The sequence below is a fragment of the Botrytis porri genome, assembly GCF_014898465.1.
Source record: "Botrytis porri strain MUCL 3234 chromosome Unknown BPOR_008, whole genome shotgun sequence".
Classification (NCBI taxonomy): domain Eukaryota; kingdom Fungi; phylum Ascomycota; class Leotiomycetes; order Helotiales; family Sclerotiniaceae; genus Botrytis; species Botrytis porri.
The window spans coordinates 2,464,245-2,483,161 of record NW_024066082.1 but is presented as its reverse complement, the minus strand read 5'-3'; the positions used below and the strand labels follow the sequence as shown (position 1 = coordinate 2,483,161).

General features: G+C 43.3%; 6 protein-coding genes across 6 annotated transcripts; 1 reads left to right on the top strand and 5 right to left on the bottom strand.

Annotated features, from left to right (window-relative positions):
* Window positions 1-278: 278 nt before the first annotated feature.
* EAF01_006818 (uncharacterized protein) lies at window positions 279-3,897 on the bottom strand (the record flags this gene model as incomplete). The annotated part of the gene is made up of 2 exons (XM_038915072.1): window positions 279-3,716; window positions 3,772-3,897. The coding sequence occupies 2 exons, from the start codon at window positions 3,895-3,897 to the stop codon at window positions 279-281; spliced, it is 3,564 nt and encodes a 1,187-aa protein (XP_038770027.1).
* A 1,528-nt stretch (window positions 3,898-5,425) lies between these two features.
* Window positions 5,426-6,126, top strand: EAF01_006817 (uncharacterized protein; the record flags this gene model as incomplete). The annotated part of the gene is made up of 3 exons (XM_038915071.1): window positions 5,426-5,595; window positions 5,647-5,908; window positions 5,959-6,126. 3 exons carry the CDS (start codon window positions 5,426-5,428, stop codon window positions 6,124-6,126), a joined length of 600 nt encoding a protein of 199 aa, XP_038770026.1.
* A 2,120-nt stretch (window positions 6,127-8,246) lies between these two features.
* EAF01_006816 (uncharacterized protein) lies at window positions 8,247-10,152 on the bottom strand (the record flags this gene model as incomplete). Its single annotated transcript, XM_038915070.1, has 2 exons — window positions 8,247-9,464; window positions 9,554-10,152. The coding sequence occupies 2 exons, from the start codon at window positions 10,150-10,152 to the stop codon at window positions 8,486-8,488; spliced, it is 1,578 nt and encodes a 525-aa protein (XP_038770025.1). The 3' UTR covers window positions 8,247-8,485.
* Window positions 10,153-11,092: 940 nt separating this feature from the next.
* On the bottom strand, window positions 11,093-12,121 carry EAF01_006815 (uncharacterized protein; the record flags this gene model as incomplete). The annotated part of the gene is made up of 2 exons (XM_038915069.1): window positions 11,093-11,937; window positions 11,986-12,121. 2 exons carry the CDS (start codon window positions 12,119-12,121, stop codon window positions 11,093-11,095), a joined length of 981 nt encoding a protein of 326 aa, XP_038770024.1.
* Window positions 12,122-13,133: 1,012 nt separating this feature from the next.
* EAF01_006814 (uncharacterized protein) lies at window positions 13,134-14,172 on the bottom strand (the record flags this gene model as incomplete). The annotated part of the gene is made up of 4 exons (XM_038915068.1): window positions 13,134-13,760; window positions 13,840-13,902; window positions 13,987-14,104; window positions 14,162-14,172. The coding sequence occupies 4 exons, from the start codon at window positions 14,170-14,172 to the stop codon at window positions 13,134-13,136; spliced, it is 819 nt and encodes a 272-aa protein (XP_038770023.1).
* A 1,358-nt stretch (window positions 14,173-15,530) lies between these two features.
* Window positions 15,531-18,391, bottom strand: EAF01_006813 (uncharacterized protein; the record flags this gene model as incomplete). Its single annotated transcript, XM_038915067.1, has 2 exons — window positions 15,531-17,228; window positions 17,387-18,391. The coding sequence occupies 2 exons, from the start codon at window positions 18,389-18,391 to the stop codon at window positions 15,531-15,533; spliced, it is 2,703 nt and encodes a 900-aa protein (XP_038770022.1).
* Between the last annotated feature and the right edge of the window lie 526 nt (window positions 18,392-18,917).

The following is an 18,917-nucleotide window of genomic DNA, read 5'->3' as shown; positions in this document are numbered from 1 at the left end:
TAAATACGTGCATCACCTATTCTCATCTCAAGTAATTCATTCCTCGCAAAAAGAGTGCTCAATTACATTTCATGGTATCATATTCTACACTCCTCCATCCATCCATCCATTGACCAAGCACAAAACATTCTATCTATATATTCTCCTCCCAGCTAGTCCCTAGATAGCGAATCCAGTAAATGCATCAAGTCCATTCCCTTCAGTCCAATCCATTTCAGTCGAGTCCAGTAAATACAGTTCCATCCAGCCAGCCAATCACCTAACGATCGACCGAACAATCATCTATCATTACAAACCGCTCCAATACTCATCCTATCCCTAGTAAGAACGACAATTGTATCTTCCGCATTGCTAGTCCCACCTACACCCATATCCTCAACACCAATCTCCATACTATTCCGTTTACTTCTCGTTCCATACGAATGTTTCATGGCCTGTACCTGTCTGGACTGCACGACAATGGTATTCTGATCTTCTTGGGAGGTCTGTTCTCGCGGCAAAGTAGCACTCTCCCTCTCCCCTCTATCACTCATCTTTCCCTTTTCTTTCCCCAAATCTTTCCTTCCCGATTCTAGAGATCCAGTCGGAGGCAAGCTACTCAAACTCATTCCTTTGATACTAATACTCGAATCTAACAGTCCGCGCATATTTGGCAGACCAATTCCTTCCAAAGCACCATCGATGCCAACATCTGAGAAAGATCTCTTGTATCCTATGCTGTTCCCTGGTACATTTTCAGCAAGTTGTTCGAATGGGACTCTGCCGCGTAAGTCTTCTAGAAGGTCTTCAGAGAGCGTGTTGTTGGTGAGTCTACGGACAATTTTCAAGAGAGAATCTTCAAGCCAGGCACCACTGCGATGTGGTTCAGTTGGTTGCGTTTTCGCAGGTGTTTTGTCGGGGATAGTCTTCCGTCTTTGGGATTTGCTAGTTGTGGCCGTTGTAGGAATTTTGATAGATGATGAAGCTGGGAGAGATTTTCGACCTTTTCTGATGGGTAATACTGAAGCTCGAGACTTTTTAATCGGTTGATTTTCTGGTATTTGGCCAGTGGAAGCTCTGAAAGGCCTACGATCAAAAGGCACCCAGTACATAGGTCGTACCGATCCATTCCCTTCGGCATCTTTGAGTTTCCGAAGGTCGTCGAGGATCTTGAATGTGAAATGAACTGCATTTGTCTTATCGTCTCTCTTGCACTGTGGACGGTATGGTGGTATCTTATCAGATGGATTACGCTGCTTGGAAGGCACCGGATCCTTGCTGGCAACGTTTTGTGTGACATTTGTATATGGCTGCCAGATATCACTTCGCCTCTCTTTCAAGTCCAGCACCCATGCATCACAATCCCATTCTACCCAATAGTCGATTACATCGCCCCATTGACTCTCGGGTGGCTTGGTTTGATTAACGAAAATGACACTTCCTCCTCTGGCATGTACAGCTTGTGCGAATTCTTTAACCATAATCTTGAGCCCATGAACTCTCAAACTAGTTCCAAGTATAAGAAGGACATCTGGACCTAATTTCAGATCGTGAATAATTAATGGCCCAACCAAATTTGCGTGCGGATGTTCTTCTCCATAAAGAACAATATCAGGCCTCAATCTCCCCACAGCCAAACCTCTGCGACCTTTGTCTTGACGTGATATAGAGCTGGAAATGCAAGAAGGACAATCTGGAGCAGACCCAGCCATTGTAGTAGTCTCCCTATCTTCTTCATCCCAACTGGTAAGTTTCGAGCATACACCGCATCGCAACTTACGAAGTGACCCGTGTAGCAAAACGCACTCTACTCCAGTTGCAGGAGGGGTTTCTTTTCCTCCTCGTTCATCTGTTCCTGCCGTGAGTGATTTGCCTTGGATTTTGGTTTGAAAACGCGTGCGATCACCCGCGCCAAGTTCGAGATCCGTAGTGAGTCCTTCGCGTTCTTCGAGGCAATCGATATTTTGTGTGTAATTCCGGACGAGGCGACCGTTGTCTCGGAGAGAGCGGATAAATTGGTGGGTGGTGGTGGTAGACTTGACATCGTTCTTAATTCTGCGACGAAAATTGGAGATGAACATGTAAAAGATAGAGGTTGAGAAAGGATCGGACCAAATGACTGAGTCAAATAGATCTTTCCCTTTGAGATTTGGTAATGTACGTGATGAAGATGATTGAGATGATTGTGAAGGAGGTTCTTCAAATTCGGAAGCAGTTGTGACGGAACTGACTTCACTTGATAAATTTCGTTTGTTATTGTTGTTGTTGTTGCTACTACAATCACTTGATGAAACTGAAGGTGTGGCGCTCCCAGTTGTAGATGCACTTTCAGTATTTGTGGATGAAGAGAGTTTGCTGTTGGAAAGTTCAAATGCAGGTGTATTTCTTCGAGAAGATTTCCTGAGAAGTGAAGAGGATTGTTCTGTGAGTTGTGGAGGTAAACTATCAGCTCGTGATCTCACTGATTGTCGTGAAGTCTTGCTTTCAATAATTGAATTGGCGACAGAAGGTATAAGTGATGAGGACCTTTGAAGGGTTCGTGGGTTTGAAGGAATAGGTTTTTGATTGGTGGTTGAGGCTTGAATCGTCGACCGAAGACGACTTTCACGTCGTAATGAATTTGTTAAGGAAGAATCGGAAGAAATTCTTGTTGGGTTGGAATTTTCTTCCTTTGCTGTAGAGAAGGGAGAGCTTGTTCGGAGTGAACGTCGAGCTCTTTTCTGTTTATTGTCAATTGACTCCAAGTCCTGGGGCAACCGAGAATATTCCGATGAATATTGAGACGAGTATTCATTCGATTCTTGAAGTAATTGTTGTGAAGCATTATCTTCAATATTGGAACCTTCCGAATCGAGTTCCATTTCTGTTGATGGATTTATTTCTTCATGAGATTTAGTCTCTTGAATTTGAGATACTCGTCGATTGGGGGTTTCGGTGGTAATACATTCAACTTTGGATTTGGCACATGGCTCACAGCTTGGTCGGGTGTCACCACACTTAATCTTTCGAACTCGACATCTATCACAAGCTCGAATAGCCCGAAGTTTGGAAGACTTGCCCTTGATGTTAGGTTTTGGCGATTCAATCTTGACGCCATCTTGCGCCAGAATAGAGGTTCGAGACTTAGACGTTTGCCTTTTCAGAGGCAACAAATGTGGTGTATTGGTGGATGTAGCCTGAGAGAGAGAATCATGCAGATTATGAGCAGATTGGCCCTTCAAATTTGGGTTTGGAGATTCTTTGATAGAATTGTCCTGCGCCGAAGAAGCGTTTCGAGTTTGACGCTTCAGGGGTAATATTAGATTGTCGCTTGTGGTCGGGGCATTAGAGTCTATAGCAGCTGGACTTCTCACACTCGGTTTCTGAGATTCACTTTTGAGGTTATCCTGTACCAAGGACGTATGCCTGCGAGAACTTCTTCTCGATGGAGCTAGAGCAGGTGTTTCTGGTTGCGCCGAAGCTTCTTTTGATTGCGGTTGGGAGGATTTCTGAGAAGACTGCTGAGAAGACTGCTCAGAGGGTTGCTCAGAGGGCAATTCGGATGATTCTTCAGGTGGCAGCTCTACCCTTACACCATCAGCCGTCACAAGTTCGTAATAATAGCGCTCCGTGACACGTCTTTTCTTCTTCGGTCGATCATCAATATCATAATCATTAATTTCCCAAGGTGGATTTTCCAGTGCAGCATCATATTGAGCTTGTATCATGGAATAAAGTCCATGTTCGGAACGAAAGTCCTGTTTGCTGAGTTAGCAGTAGTTCAAAGGGTAATCTAGGTTGCGGTCCACATACAGGTATTCCGACATTCGTACTGATTCCAGCTCCTGTCACAACCACAACCTTTCTTGATTTCGCAAGAATATCTGCAATTTCCTGCAATTCCGCAGCAGAGGTTGGTAAGACATTTATTGTTGGCATCGTTGCGGCAAGACACACAGACTAATACAGGTCTGTTCTTCTGCGTCTCCTCTCTTCCTAACGAATGCGAGTCTTAGTTGATTGCGCTCCGAGTCTCAAGATTCTGGTATTGAACTGGTGCCTTAGGCTAGCTGAATATGCGATCAAGACGGTGTGCCTGGGCTTCACTTCCAATTCAGGTCATTTCGAATATAGCACACACCATGTAGACGAGGGGGAATCGGCATATGTCGCCAAATCGTTGTGCGTGATCAAGACTAGGTTCTCGTAGTGAATGCCACAATATCGATCGATCTTCAACCTCGGAACGTCACTCTAGCCTTGTAGAAATACAAATAATCAAATCAAGTCCTTCTAATCAACGCCAATAACCCCCAGTTGATGTTTCGTTTCGCGACTCCGATGCGTTGTCAAACGGTGGATAATCGCTGAGAAAACTGGTTTTCTAATCGTGGAATTCGCCTTGGAGCATTGGCAGGACTTCGGAATCGAGTAGGAGAGGTATTGGATAGCTTTAAGGGTGGGTCCTCTTTTTTCCAAGGGGTGAATGTTGCAAATAGTTCGATTTGACGCGCAGCAGGATCTCTGAATACCCCAATTCCCTGTATGTTGATATAAATTTCGAATAGATTTATTGTCCAAGTTTTGGCTCCCCTATTTCTCCATTTGAAGTCTTTGGAAATGATTGAGCTCGATCGAGTGAAATCCAAAAAGAATCTCATATAGAACAGGTTGTTGATTGTGATGTTTACTTTCATCTAAAGTTTCTAGTCCTTTGTACAGTAGACGCGATGTGTTGCCGACCCGACCCCAACCGCGTTCTGCTCCACAAATTTGCCAGCCCATTTGTTTCTCACGTGCTTCGACCTATCTCAGCATCTTGATTCAAGCTTGGGTCTCGCCCAATTCTTTTTAGTCACTGATTTTGACCGTCAACAAAATTACCTAGACATGATGAGATATATCAAACTTCTGCATTTTGCTTCACTGTAAGCTTACTAAGTGGTATAAGATGGCATGCAGATATTAACCTTACTCATACTTTTCAGTGGAAGGTATGACAAGATAGCATACAAGTAGTTTGCTGCTTGTCTAGTCATATTCTCTTTGTTCATCTCAATCCTGTGAAACTATACTGCTGGTTCTCCCACCATTTAAGATTGTCTTTCTAAATATATACTGTTTGTAGAATAAGCAATGAACTGTTCAGAGATTGCTGTCATGAACATGACTGAATATGACTCCTTTCTAGTGTGGAGAAAATGAAGGATCTAATTCTAATTGCTAGTAAACCCTCACAAACTATCTAACTTGCTATACTCTGCTATGCTGGTCAAATGAGCCTTATTAATTTGACAACAGTTCAAAGAGCAAGCTCTGAGAGTGTGCAGTCCAACCCGAGTCAAACCTATGTCTAGAAACCTTTATATGCAGTAGTCATTATGCGATGGTCTTTGATATTTTATCCAGACGTTTCTGTCATTTGTTTGGTTGGTTTACACATCAGAGAGCATTTCTTATTTCTACCATGCCTGGAAAGAAGAAAAATTTACAATTCATTTGGCCCAAAGATGGTCCCAAAGGTCGTGGTCACCGAGGATTTCTAGGAAGGCTCAATAACGTTGTAATGAACAAGGGGCCAGATATCTTTGTTGGAAAACAAGGAAGCAGAATTAGTCCCGATCGATGGCAAAATTGGTAATTTCTGTGGCAATGATATCACATTTGATCTAGCTGACTCTTCATTAGGGATTCATACCACGATGAATATAAGCACAAACAAGAAGTAACTGGAGCATTTTCAAGAGATTTCAAAAGATATGATCCACATACACGGAAATATGTTGATTGGGAACAACCCCAAGATTGGAACGGTCAAGGAATCGGAAATCATGCATGGGAATATCCACGTTTAACTCTGGATGAGTATAACAAGATTTACAAGGCCTATCATCAAGGTCGACAAATTGATCCTTCCAAGTTCAAAGATTGGAATCATAGCGGGCCTAATGTAAGTTTCCTTTTGTGCGTAGGATTGTCAGTGGCTGAGATATGATGCAGAGATTCCGACAAGAATACGATAGTTTTTGGCAAGGTGCACATCGGAGAGGAGAAAACTATAAATATGGCTGGAACTATTTGCGGGGAGAGAATAACCCGTGGTTAAGAATGCATCAAGAATGGCCTACTGATCTTGATACTTGGTTGACGATGCGTGGGATGTGGTAGACGCGTATGAGTTTCTTCAAATGGGGGGTGAATTTTCAGGACCATATGACGCACGAGGGTGTCTCTTAAGATCGATTCTTTGCATGATTAAGGAGTGGATTCGTTATAGATTTTGCATCTAGATTTTACTAAATTATGACTAGTCTTGAGCATCACAAATTGCGGCATAGTGGCTAGACCTCATGTAAAAATGTTTGAGCTCGTTTAGGAATACTTCACACAAGAGCAGTTTTTTTCCCATTAGTTATGATGGCGGTCTCATGCATGGCACCTACTAGGTGAATATTATGATCCAATGAGTGATCATTCACCCTAGAGATGCAAGACTATACCTATTCCCTGCTTATTGTTATCTCTGGATCTCTACAAGCACACAATATATGCCTATTGGACGTTACCTAGTATCCCATACTATTGCGCGTTGAACTACCCAAAAAGTAACCAACTATAGGGCTGTCATCAACATTTACCGAAAACTCGACAATATGCTTATACGCATGTAAGATTTCACAACCAAAAATCAATCAATCCGGCATTTGGAATCATAGTTGATTAGAATAGCCACCCTAGCTCTACACGCCTCGAAACTAATAATGGAAGATCTGTCAACTTCTCTTCCGACCAACTTCAACAGATTCGTATACGCGTGACTTTTATTGGATAAACGACCAATTCGGTAAGGACTTCTTCAATCCTCGACGAGAATCAAAGATTTAGAGCTCATCTATCTACGCGAAATAATGAGTATCGATGTGGCTCCGAGGGGTTATAAAGATGTATGATATCCTCATTGGAGAGATGAAAATATAGAGATAAGTTTCTTTATATTTATCATCAATACTTCCAGTTCTCCAACATCATTTTGTCAAAGAATCGCAGCAGCACAAAAGCAAACGCGCCAACCACACCACACCATACTAATGAACATACATCCAAATCCCCAACCATGTCTCTCGCCTCCCAACCAGCCGCCATAACCACTCAATTTGAAGCCACCGCACCCTCCCACCTAAAAAACCCCATCGACCACACCAACACCCATTTCCAACAAGTCTTATCTCCCTCCCTCGCCCTGCAACCCGGGCACCTCTTCCCTTCCATCACCCTCCCGAACGCCCTCGGCACCCCCATTTCTATCCCCGCCCTCCCCATGACCTTCCACTGCGGCTCCCAGTGTCCCTTCTACAATCTCGCTCTTCACACGCTCCAAACCCACCTCCCCTTCTCCACATCCCACTCCATAAATCTCCTCGTCTCTCCCTCCCTCCCCGACCACTCACTCAGCAGTATTGAAAAACACTCCTTACAATTTACAATTCGAAGTCTTATCCGATGTAGAAATATCCTCGCGCGGAAACTCGAGATCTTCTTCCCACATCATAAGGAAATGAGAGAAGTGTTTCGAGAGTTGGGATGTGATTTTCAGAAGAGCAATGGAGATGCGAATGGAGGTATCTGTTCCGGGGACGTTTTTGGTAGGTAGAGATGCGGTTGTCGAGAGGAGTTTTGGGGATTTGGATTGGAGGAAGAGGGGGGAGAGGAGGGGGAATTATGGGGGGGTGCAGGGGAGGAGTGTGATTGGGGATGATGATTAGGGATGCATTGGAGATTCGTTGCGAAATGATAGAGTGGGATCGCAGACTGGAATTAGAAACGAGAAAGATTCATTATTAGAATATACCTCGAACGACTCGCGAGAATGTAACTTCGGTTTTGAAGTTTTTGGGAATGGGCCTTGCTGGTATATCATTAGAATTGACTCTCAAGAAATAAAACGGAGGTAGATAAATATTTGTAAGGTCTGGTCGAGGATTGTTTGTTTTTAGAAAGATCTTTCCACCTTGCTCTATACAAACAATACTAACATTCCAATATCTAGTATTATCTGATAATCTCTACATTTAACTATTCAAAAGTTTAGCCTCATCGATCCCATTACATCTTCCCATATTTTTCTTCCCCTTTTGATTTAAACCTCGTTCAGAATCCCCCTCTAACTTCCCAACCACTGACATGTTGAAGTGGCTTATTAAGATCATAACTCAATCGAGCCAATCTTTCGTCAGTTATATTCAGGACCCCGTCCTTTTATATTTCAATCAGACTGCTTGCCAGTTATGTTCAGGTTTGGGGTGCACGAATCATAACGTGACTTCTGGCATAACTAATTAGATTGTGATGGTCACTCTGTCGTATGTAGAGCTTTTCAAAATCTGGATTTTCATAACATATAACATATTCCCTAAGTAAGCTCAACTCCTCTCCATTCTAGAAAATCATAAACTCCAACTCTAGACTTCTCCATACATAAAAAACAACTCCATTCTCCCTGATCCCCCTTTACAGAACCACACCTTCTCTATAGAACCCTCTTCTGACTCATCCCCTCATTAGCACTCTTCAAAACACTCCTCCTCTTCATCCCAGAAGAACTCTTCATCCTCCTCCATATCTCCCTCTTGAATCCTTCAACCCAATACCCCGTCCTTCCCAGCGCATCTCCATTTTCTTTTACCCTCCTCAAAAGAAATTGTAGACACTGTTGCGTGGAACCCCACACCATGCATTTATATGCTTTTGGTTTTAACGCCTGCGCTAATCTGGATTTCTCCTCTGTGTTCACAAGACTTCTGGAAACTAGTGATGCAAGGTTCGATCCCTGGGATTCTTTTCGACGGAGTTGTAGTAAGCTGCAACTAATCTCATCGGCCATCCCTTGTAGCTGTCCAAACGCTAGTTCGATTGTGGGTTTTCCGGATAGGATTCGCGAGCTTTGAAGTGTATAGGCTTTTCTGATACTCTCTTCGTTGTGCGTGGCGAGGAATAATTCTGCTCGTGGATATGCATTTTCTTTTTCTTTTCCCCCTGCTTTCTCTCCAAATACAGTGTCTTTCTCAACAGCCATCCCAGGATACGATAAACTTAACAAACCGGCAGCAATCCCATTATACGCCTCATGCGTCTCCTCAATACTTCCCCATATCAACTCTCGTTTCTCGGTAGCAATATATGCACCCCTGACTAATTTTATGCCCAGTACCCAATGCTCTTTCTGTGCGAGTTGTAAACATCTCAAGATATTGGAAGGTGTGGATTTCAAATACGCTTGCATGGTTGTGTAGAGTAATGCTTGGGATCCGGTATTGTAGATGCGCATGAGACCGATAGTCCATGACTCGATTGTGTGTTGTAAGTCCTGTTGTTCTGCATCGAGCCAGATACGCGCGGATTGAGAGGCCGCGGTGCGGAGGAGTAGATGCATGGATTGAAGGAGAAGGGGTGGTGGGGAGAGGGAGTTTTGGAGGGCGTGGAGAACGAGGGGGCCTGCGCCGGAGAATCTGGGGATGGGAGGTTTAGTGGATTGGGTTTTTGAAATGGGAAATGTTGATGTTGATATTGATATTTAAGAGAAGAAAAATGAACCTACTTGAGTGATAGAAAATCTCCAGGTTGTAGTAAAGACAGCGTACTCATGAGTCCATCTCTCCATTCCCTAATGGCTCTCTCCCCTACGTCTTTGCTCACCACTGATACATCTCCGCCCACTTCTCCACCAGAAACGTTGACTTCCCTCGCATATCCCAATATTACTCCGCTGAATCCCAATCCTTTCATTTCTTTCACCCGAGCTCTCACTTGAGTAGCATTTTCCCCAGCGATAAAATGATCGTATATAAATTTCCGAACGATCATATGTAACACTGGATTTCTATCGGGATTTAAGATTGTGGAGCTGGAATTTGCGAGTTTGTTGAGGAGAGGAAGAAAGAACTTGATGATTCTTGGGGAAGCAAGAATTGAGGTTATGAGGTAGGATTTCAGGAGGAGAGGAAGGGGCATTATGGAGAGGGGTGGAAGCTCTGAGGTTGGAGAGATACTGGTGTGAGGAGGGGTGGGGGTGGGTGTATGTGGAAACCCATTTTGAGTAGAAATAGTTGAGGTGATAGAAGAACAGTATCTGAGAGATGGTATATGATATCTCTTTGGTGCAAGTGAAAGAAATCTAGAAGATCGTCGTAACAACATTTCAATGAAGATAGATAGCACACTCGAGATGAAAGGAAAGACCAAGAGATCAAGAGTCTCCAAGTAAACATTACCTGGGTCCTACATAGTATAAACCCTGTGATATATCCGGAGACTCTCACTTATCAACCCGATCACTCTACACAACAGTTGGTTCGTGTATCATCGGGTGTATATTGGTATAATGGCATGCATCCACCTCGTAATGGCATCTCGACCCCGCACATCGATATCAGAGTATTGCCTTATCGGGAGGGTGGGTCCTTATCATTTAGTTTATTGTGACATTCATGTGCATAAATCCAAAATAGGAATCTGGATTGGAGTGGTAACTGGATGATAAAGTACAGATCGACTCGACGATCGTTTGGCTTCTCGGTTTCCGTGATAAGGAGTACCGAGGGGGGTATGTCTACGAAGTAGACGTCTGATTCTTGAAACAGCCAGGGTAGTTGGTACAAGAAACGTGCTGGCGAACCTTCTGTCAAGGCACTTTTGTATGCCGATTATTATCATTCGACTTCATCATGCCAGACTATTGTAAAGAAACTCTAGAAAGATATCCAGAACAGCTATTAGCAGCCAGAACGAACACCCAAATAGGAACTTTTTTGGTTTCAGTCGGAGTCTTAGAGTGTATACTTTGAGCCTTTTGACCAGTCATCTGTTGAGCCCCTAGAAATTTAGTGTCATTGATCAAAAGAAAATACCCGAGGAACTATATACCTGAGTTGGTAAGAACTTCGATAGAAATCTAGTTTATTCAGACAGTATTCTATTCTATTGAAGCCCGACCTCCATCTATCAGATTTATATCTCTGTCCAGTGAAAAGTAGAGCGAGAAGTAAATGGCGTGAGTGCTCAAGCGTCCTATCTCGAGGAAAATATCGTGTCAGATCACCAAGCTTCAAAGCAATTTTCAACAAAGACAAGAAAGGATTTATTTCTTGCCCATGTTCAATCCGTGTTGAACCGAATCAATTGTTGCATCACAGTATGTTGATCGAACACCCCCTTTCTCAATAGTTTTCAGACCTTGAATTGTGGTACCCTTGGGAGATGAAACCTTCTCTCTGAGAACAGCAGGATGTTCACCATTCTGTATTAACTTTGCGGCTGCGAGCATAGAGCCAGCCAAAATTTCAGTCGCGGTATCTCGTCTCATTCCTTCAGAAACAGCACCGTCGAGGATTCCATCAAAGGCAGTAAGGAACCATGCTGGAGTGCAACCGGCAAGAACACCTGCAACTTGGAATACATTGTCGGGTACATATGTGTATTGGCCAATACTTTGAAAGATCCATTTCATAGCCTCATCGTATTTTGGAGAAATGGTTTCCGATCCAGTTGAGATAACCGTTGATGATTCCTTGATTTGTGCGCCAAGATTTGGCATGCTTCTGACGAATGCACACCCTTTTGTGTCCGAGCTACCTTTGAACGCAAATTCCTTCAACTGCTCAGTTGTTGATCCTGCCAAAACTGAGATGACAAGTTTATTTGCTAGAGCATCGCCAACACCAGGAGCTCCGAGAACTTCCTCGGCCATATATGGCTTACACGCCAGGATAATAACATCGGCTAGTTGAAATGCTTTTAAGTTGTTATCATAAAAGACGGCGAGTCTATCTGCAGCCTTGGATTCTTTTGATGCCGAGTATACTCTGGAAGCTGAAGCTTCTGACTTGGTACAAGCAATGATATGTGAAACTGGGGTATTATCCCTTGCATCTGGCAATGAATTGGCAGCAAGAATGCCAGTAAGAATAGAACTACCCATGTTTCCTGAATTTTGTAAGTGATTTTCCTCATTACGTGAATTTTCTGACTCACCACATCCCACCACAGCGGCGACTAAGCTGTTGTTCTTGCTGGAATCTCTATTCTTGATCCATTTTTCTATGTCTCCCAATGCTGAGTTAGCATTTGGGTCACTGCTGACACATCCAGATCCGTTTTGTACAGCCATGCTGTCAATTATGATTAGAGGAGAATTGAGGTTTTGATGTTGGAATCCGAATTTCAATTTCAAAGAGACACCAAACCCACGGGAAATGTGGGGGTTTGAGATTAGTCAGCAAATATTTCTTAGCGTCATATCTCAACGCTTTGGATGGCCTCGGTGTTTGAATTTTCCATATATATAGGTATAGGTAGGCCTGGGTGATTGATAACGAATATCGTCTCACAAAAACGATGGATTGACCAAGAAAGCTGCTATATTTATTCCATCCTTGATTGGCCATTCTTCGAAGGATTTCATAATATCATGCCATCTCATAATATGTGCCATCGATGAGTACTGGTGGCGTCGTTTCCTATATCGCGGGCACCGGCGTGATACAACATTTCTCTTATGTACCACTATGTTTGGTTGGAGCTCCGAGTATGCTCAGGTTGTATCCTGATTAGAGATGAAGTACAGTTTCTTCGATACCTATGCAACTCGGCTATCTGTTCTACTGGAAATACACATACCAGTCTCGATATCACTACTCGACTAGTCACAAGATAGGTTATAATGCATTGCTCTACACAGGAACAATCTCGAAGTTTCGAGAGTTGCAAGATCTTCCCTTATCTTTCAGCTCTAGATGAAAACATCTAATTTAGATACATGGAGGCGATGTATGATAACGAGTCAAGTTTGTTACTTTTGTATATATATCCTTTCCAAGTCCATCAATGCTCATCACGTATTGTCCCCTATTTACAAGCGCTTCGTCCCAGCATCTTTTTCATATTTAATATCTATCATAGTCAATATTTATTTCTACACATCCGAATCAAACAATACCCAAAATTATACCCTTAAATCAGTCATTCAAATTCAAAGCAAAATCAGTACAGAGATAAAGAAAAATCTTCTCCAGCACCCGCGGACTCCTCTCTTCGCCCCCTTCTCCACACACTCATCTAAACAACTCACTCCTTCTCTCTCATATAATTCAACAACACCTACTTTCTTCAGACGGCAAGACCTAAAATCCTCTTCCTCCAGCAGGCTTTCCAGTACCAATTGGCACAGGAGCCACGATAACACTGCTACTAGCCGGTCCATAAGTATTGACAAGAACGGAACGTGAGGTCGCCTGACCGCCAATATTGTACATGGATGTGAAGGTTCTTGGAACACTTTCTGGTTTATCAGTAAAAGCGATAGAGGTCTTAACAGGTTCAATAGTTTTGATTGTTTTGGTAGGTGGTGTATCTGGCTTTTCGGTACAGTGTTGAGTTGGTTTTCCAGTGGCAGTTGGATCTGGTCCATCGGGTTTGCCGCTGAAGTTTTCAGTGGGTTTAGCTATTGCTGTTTGTTCGGGTCCGTCAGGTTTACCAGTAAAGTGCTGAGTTGGTTTGGCTGTAGCTGTCTGAGCCGGCTCAGTATCCGGTTTCCCAGTAAAATGCTGTGTTGGCTTTGCGGCTGCGTTAGGTGCAGGTGCCGGATCAGGGTTTCCAGTAAAACCTCCAGTGGGCTTTCCACCTTCAGCTCTCTCCTCCAATTCAACATTCATATCTGTCATTTTCCCCTTTATATCCCAATCCCAATCCAAATCTGCCACATCTCTATTCTCTAGTTCTTCAACATCCCTCTGGCTCTTCCCCTTCCCCTAGGCCTCTGGATTTTTAGGAGCATACGTAGTATAAACTTGACTACTTCTGCGCCGGTCCGCCCTCCCCCTCCTTCACTGTCTTAGTAGCATAATCCTGTCCATCCTGTTGCTCACCTTTCGTGGTAACAGTTTCTGGCTTCTGCGTAGGAGCAGGAGTAGGAAAGATGGAAAGTTTGGTAGGGTCAATGATAGGAATTGAAAGTCAAGTCGGCTTAGCGTAGACATTTTGGTTTTCGGGTAACTTAGTTGTGGCCGGAGTACCTTTTGCGGGCTCAGGGTCGGCGAGAGGAAGGGCAAGGGAAACAGGGGCTGCAATGGCGAGCGTGGCGATGAGAAAGTTTCTGTGAAGGGATGTTAGTTGTAATCTGTGATTGACAAGTGCTAGACGGAAGATTTACTGGTAATGCATCTTGAAGACTGTGCAAGTATAGCGAGAGGTGGAATGAACGTGGTATCTGGAATTTGAAGCGAATGAAAGAAGATGTCAATGACCGTGCAAGCGATAGGAACTGGAAAGAGGGTGGAATGTAATGGAATAAAGGACTGGAGTGCTGTGTACATTTCATTCTTCGACATTGATATTGCGATCTACTTATACTTTTTTCGCAACCACCCCACCACGCCAAACCTCATTCTCAATCAACACCATTACCTCTTCAACTCCTGAACAAATAGTCACTAATTCCATCTCGCCTCCCATCTCGTCGGCTCCCAGCTTGAACTTCAAGACACTTACTCCTCCTCTCGAGTTCCCTAAATGACTCTCAACTCCTCTCGACCCCATCTCCCACATCAACAATTACTCGAAATGAAAGCTTGTTTCACAGTACGAGCGCCACATTTAGCTCATCAACCATGGAATTCCTACAGAACTTGGCCCCTCGCACGAAAAATCCAAAGAATACCAACTCTCACTTGCACATCAATCTACAACCTCTCCAATCTAGAAGAACAGAACCAAGCATCTGACCAACCCAAGATCAAGGCGTTCAACCACACCTTTCAAATCCTAACATCGCCAATCTCCCTTCCCCTCACATCCTCATTCTGATTTCCATTCTCATTCCCTCCCCCTCTCAGAAATTATCATTTCTCAATTCTCATACTCGCCCAATCCATCCCATCCCAACCTATCTCCCCCTACACAACACCGCACAACACCACACTACCCTAAACTTTCACTTTCTTCGTATCTCTCATTTCCTCATTTCTTCAATTCACAATCTCGCTTCCAATATCAACCCCCCTTCCACCAAAATCACACTACACTCAACAACCCCCAAGTAAGCCCTACAGATCCCTCAGGAATCCACACAAGAATCGATGTTACACGCACCAAGCTGACTCAAAGCTTGGCAACATGCAAGCATGCGCAAGCGCGATTCCAAGTCAAATGAAATAAAATAATATAAAACCACAGGAGTATCACGAAATGTGGCTGCTTTGTAATGAAGCGCATTTGTTCTCTATTTTGCTTACTACTTTCTTGAGGTTCCTGGCTTTAAAGTTTGATTACCTATCTTTGGTATTTAGAATGTGTATGCTTTGGGGGGCTGCTTGGTTTCTGACTATTCGTGGAGAGACATCGTCAAATGACTTCGTGCACTCACAATTGCAATTATCACAAACGCGTATCATGGTTCAACATCTTTGAATTATCTCTACATGATCAATAACAAGTACAATTCTTTTCAATTTTTAATACTTAATTCCAACACTTACTCTGCGCGTTGAGACGTATCCGAAGCACTGGATCACCTCGGTCATCTAGTAGGGCGACGAACGGTTCAACTCCATCTCAACTCTCGAAGCTTCGTATCGAGGTCTCTTGGCTAAGAAAAAATTCACCGCCCTGACCACCAGGTGTTCGTCTTCCTCTGGCCCGCTCGGGGTCCTATCAAGTCTCTCATTGAAAACCTTTCGCAACTCTTGCACGGCCCTGATCACCTGGCTGTCGTCTTCCTTTGGCTCGCTCATCTTACGAATTCTTCTATCGAAAACCTTTCGCATTTTTTCTACGGTATCTTTTCTATCATTCTCACTCTTACCTAACCGTTTCAATAGAAAGTGAGCCACCTTGTCCATCTCCGAAGGCTTGGGAAAAAGAGAAATTCCAGACGCCGCTCTATCGATATCCGATCGGAACTCCTCATACAAACTCTTAAGCAAATGCATGCATGTAACGTAAATTCCATGCCAATCGAAGTACAGAAAGAGAGCTTCTTTTTCCACCAGTCTAGTCATAACACGGAGATATTCTACTCTACCCCATATTCTTGAATTCTTGACTAAGAAGTCCATGTTCATTCGGTTATTTAGATCTTCAATACAGTTCGAGATGTTGCTGGGCGGGGCATCTGAAGGTCCAGGAGAAAGTTGGTTCCCTGGGAAGATGTTTTTCAAACTGGGGAGTAACTCATCCAATTTGTCGTTGTATACTGCGTTGATAAAGTCTGCAAACCTAGCCGAGTACCCATGATGATCACAATTGATCAGCGTACAGGATTTTTTGTGAAATTTTTTGGCAAGCATTGAAATATGCTGCAATCCTAATGCTGTTGGACCTCGCTTTAGAATCTTTTTCTCAAAGCTCTTGACATAGTCATTTGAATTGGAAGGCTCATCGCTTTGACTGAATAATCGATCCACTGATTGCATCAAGATGAGAAATTCCATATCTTTCCACTTGGGATATTCATCCGAATCTTTCCGCGACTCTTGACGAAGTGCGTTGTAAAGATGTACACAGCTTATTGTACTAGGTTCAAAGGCTGCATTACAAACTCCCGCTTCATTATATAGTATAGTACGTCCAAGGATCCACGTCCCACACAGAACAGGATTCCGGCGTAGATAGGAGAATTTCTCATGGTTGTTCTTTGAGATTGGCGTAGGATGCATCTCCTCATGCTCCAAGTCAGCGGGAAGAGGGTCAAAACTCGGACTCATCCAGTCTTTCAAATCGTAATCCCGCAGATCGTTGAAAAGCCGATACGTTACAAAATCAAAAGGATTCAAATAACAATCATGCAAATAGTGAATACCAGCTGTCCAGAAGCAACTTTCCAGGTGCCGTAGAATACGACTAGAAAACAAAACAACCTCGTCGTGGCAGCGCACTACTTCCTTCCCCAAAATGAACCGGATGTCGCAAATGATCTGTGCCGCGAAGACTAGCCATATTGGAATTTCTTTGGTAGTCAGAAAATCCCGAATACCTTTCGTGAACGCATCTTCAAAGTCGTTCCTATTTTCGTTTGAAATCTTATTTTCCCTGAGGTGGCAGACCTCGTAAAGCAATTCGTGTAAGATGTTGCGATTAAAACTAATCTTATCTTCCAAGGTGACCTTTTTGGTATCTTCTGGCGGGACAGCTCGATGATTAGAACTTCCTTGGTGTTGATCCATCGAAAACTCCCTATGCCATTCAGATAGTACCGACCACGTGGTATAACATAGATATTCCTACACAAAATTTATTAGCAAGAAAGGAAATTAGACATCAGCACTTGTGTGATTTGAACCATTTTGATTCGAATGGATGATGAGTTCCTCGTTTTCTCATGAGTATCGAGTGTACAAATGTGAAACACTTTATACAATTAATATTGAGATGCACTAACCTCAGTTCTAACCACAGCATTATGCTCTTGGCTTTTGTCACTTTTATCCTCGAGATGCATCAATTCGTTGAAGTCAGTGGCACCTGCTTTCTTGATTTTCTCCATCAACTTGTTGACATCCGGGCACATGATATTTGCAATGCCTTCATAGCTCTGTTCATCACTTGGTAGATTGGAAAGCAAACCTTCCTCGGCCCACTTGACAAGTACCATCGCTTGATTCGTTACAAACGAGACGTTTGCTAGACTGAGAAGTTCGATCGAGTAATCGTTCCACTGTTCGAGTACATAATTTCTCATGACATTCATATCTTTGAGAAAGAAGTAAACTCTCAGGTATTCGTCGAAGGGATCGGAAGCATCTACTTCTAATGGTGTAGTTTGTTCTTCAGTCGGTATCTCCATTGCGTTCTGTCTGATCTTTCCACTCTTTGGATTTTTACCATTCCTTCCCTTCTTCTTTGCTTTTGGCCTTCTGAAATTTCTTGCACTACCACCAGTTGAATTTCTCTCTCCATTACTATCCGAATCAGAGGATGACATGTGAGTACTTTCAATCTCCAAGTTACCGAATTGGTTATTGGTGACTCCCTCATCATTGGTGGTCTCTGAATCAATTTGGGGGTTCCGATTAGTTTCGTCATCCAGTGCCACATTTGGGTCCTTGGAATAGAGATCCTCGAATAGTTGCAATATGCCTTGCAGTGTATCCAGATAATGCTTGTGGCCTTGATCTTCCCGTTTGCAACGTCCATACCATTTCGCTGCCTCCTTGCGCTTAGATATAACTTGAGCTAGATCGTCTCGCACATTACTTGGTAGCTCATGTCTCTCGCTAATGACAACCTCTGTAAGTCTCTTGATGTATTTAAGTCGAGGCGTAGATTCAGGGAACTCAAGATCTTGTTCTGTTGCAGATGCTGTTTTCACGAGCCACCCGAGAAACCTCTTTTCCAGCTCTTTGTAAGACTTCCAAATATCGACGATGGGAAATCGGTCAGTCATAATGAAGTATCCTGAAGACACAAGTAAAGCACGTATAATCTTCCAAAATTGAATATAATGCTGCAATCTTTTTGAAGAAGTGCAATTAGTTGAGAGAATGGAAATGAATTTCGAAAGTACTTTTTGTAAACAAAGCTTAGCAGCGAGCAATTGCCACCTTCCCATTACCAATACGCAATGAGATTAAGGAAGTAAAGACTCACCTGAAGCGTTCATGACATCCAAGTGATTTACGAAGGTAGACACATACTGAATTTTATATAACGAGCCCCCGACGATTCATTTGCGCTAATCCCCAAGTTTCTTCCCTCACGTGAAGCTCGTCTGACGAGTCGAGTTGCTTGGGAAAGCAGCTGAAAATGGGAGGTACGTTCCCCCTAAAATTGCATGTTAGCCTAGGGAAGATGGTAATCATAGGCTAGCATCGGTAGACAATAGTCATTCTTTCCTTGCTTGTTGGGTGTAATGAATGGTACGGGGGGTAATTCAACAGGTCACGAAAGATTGGTCATAAACAACAGGCTTC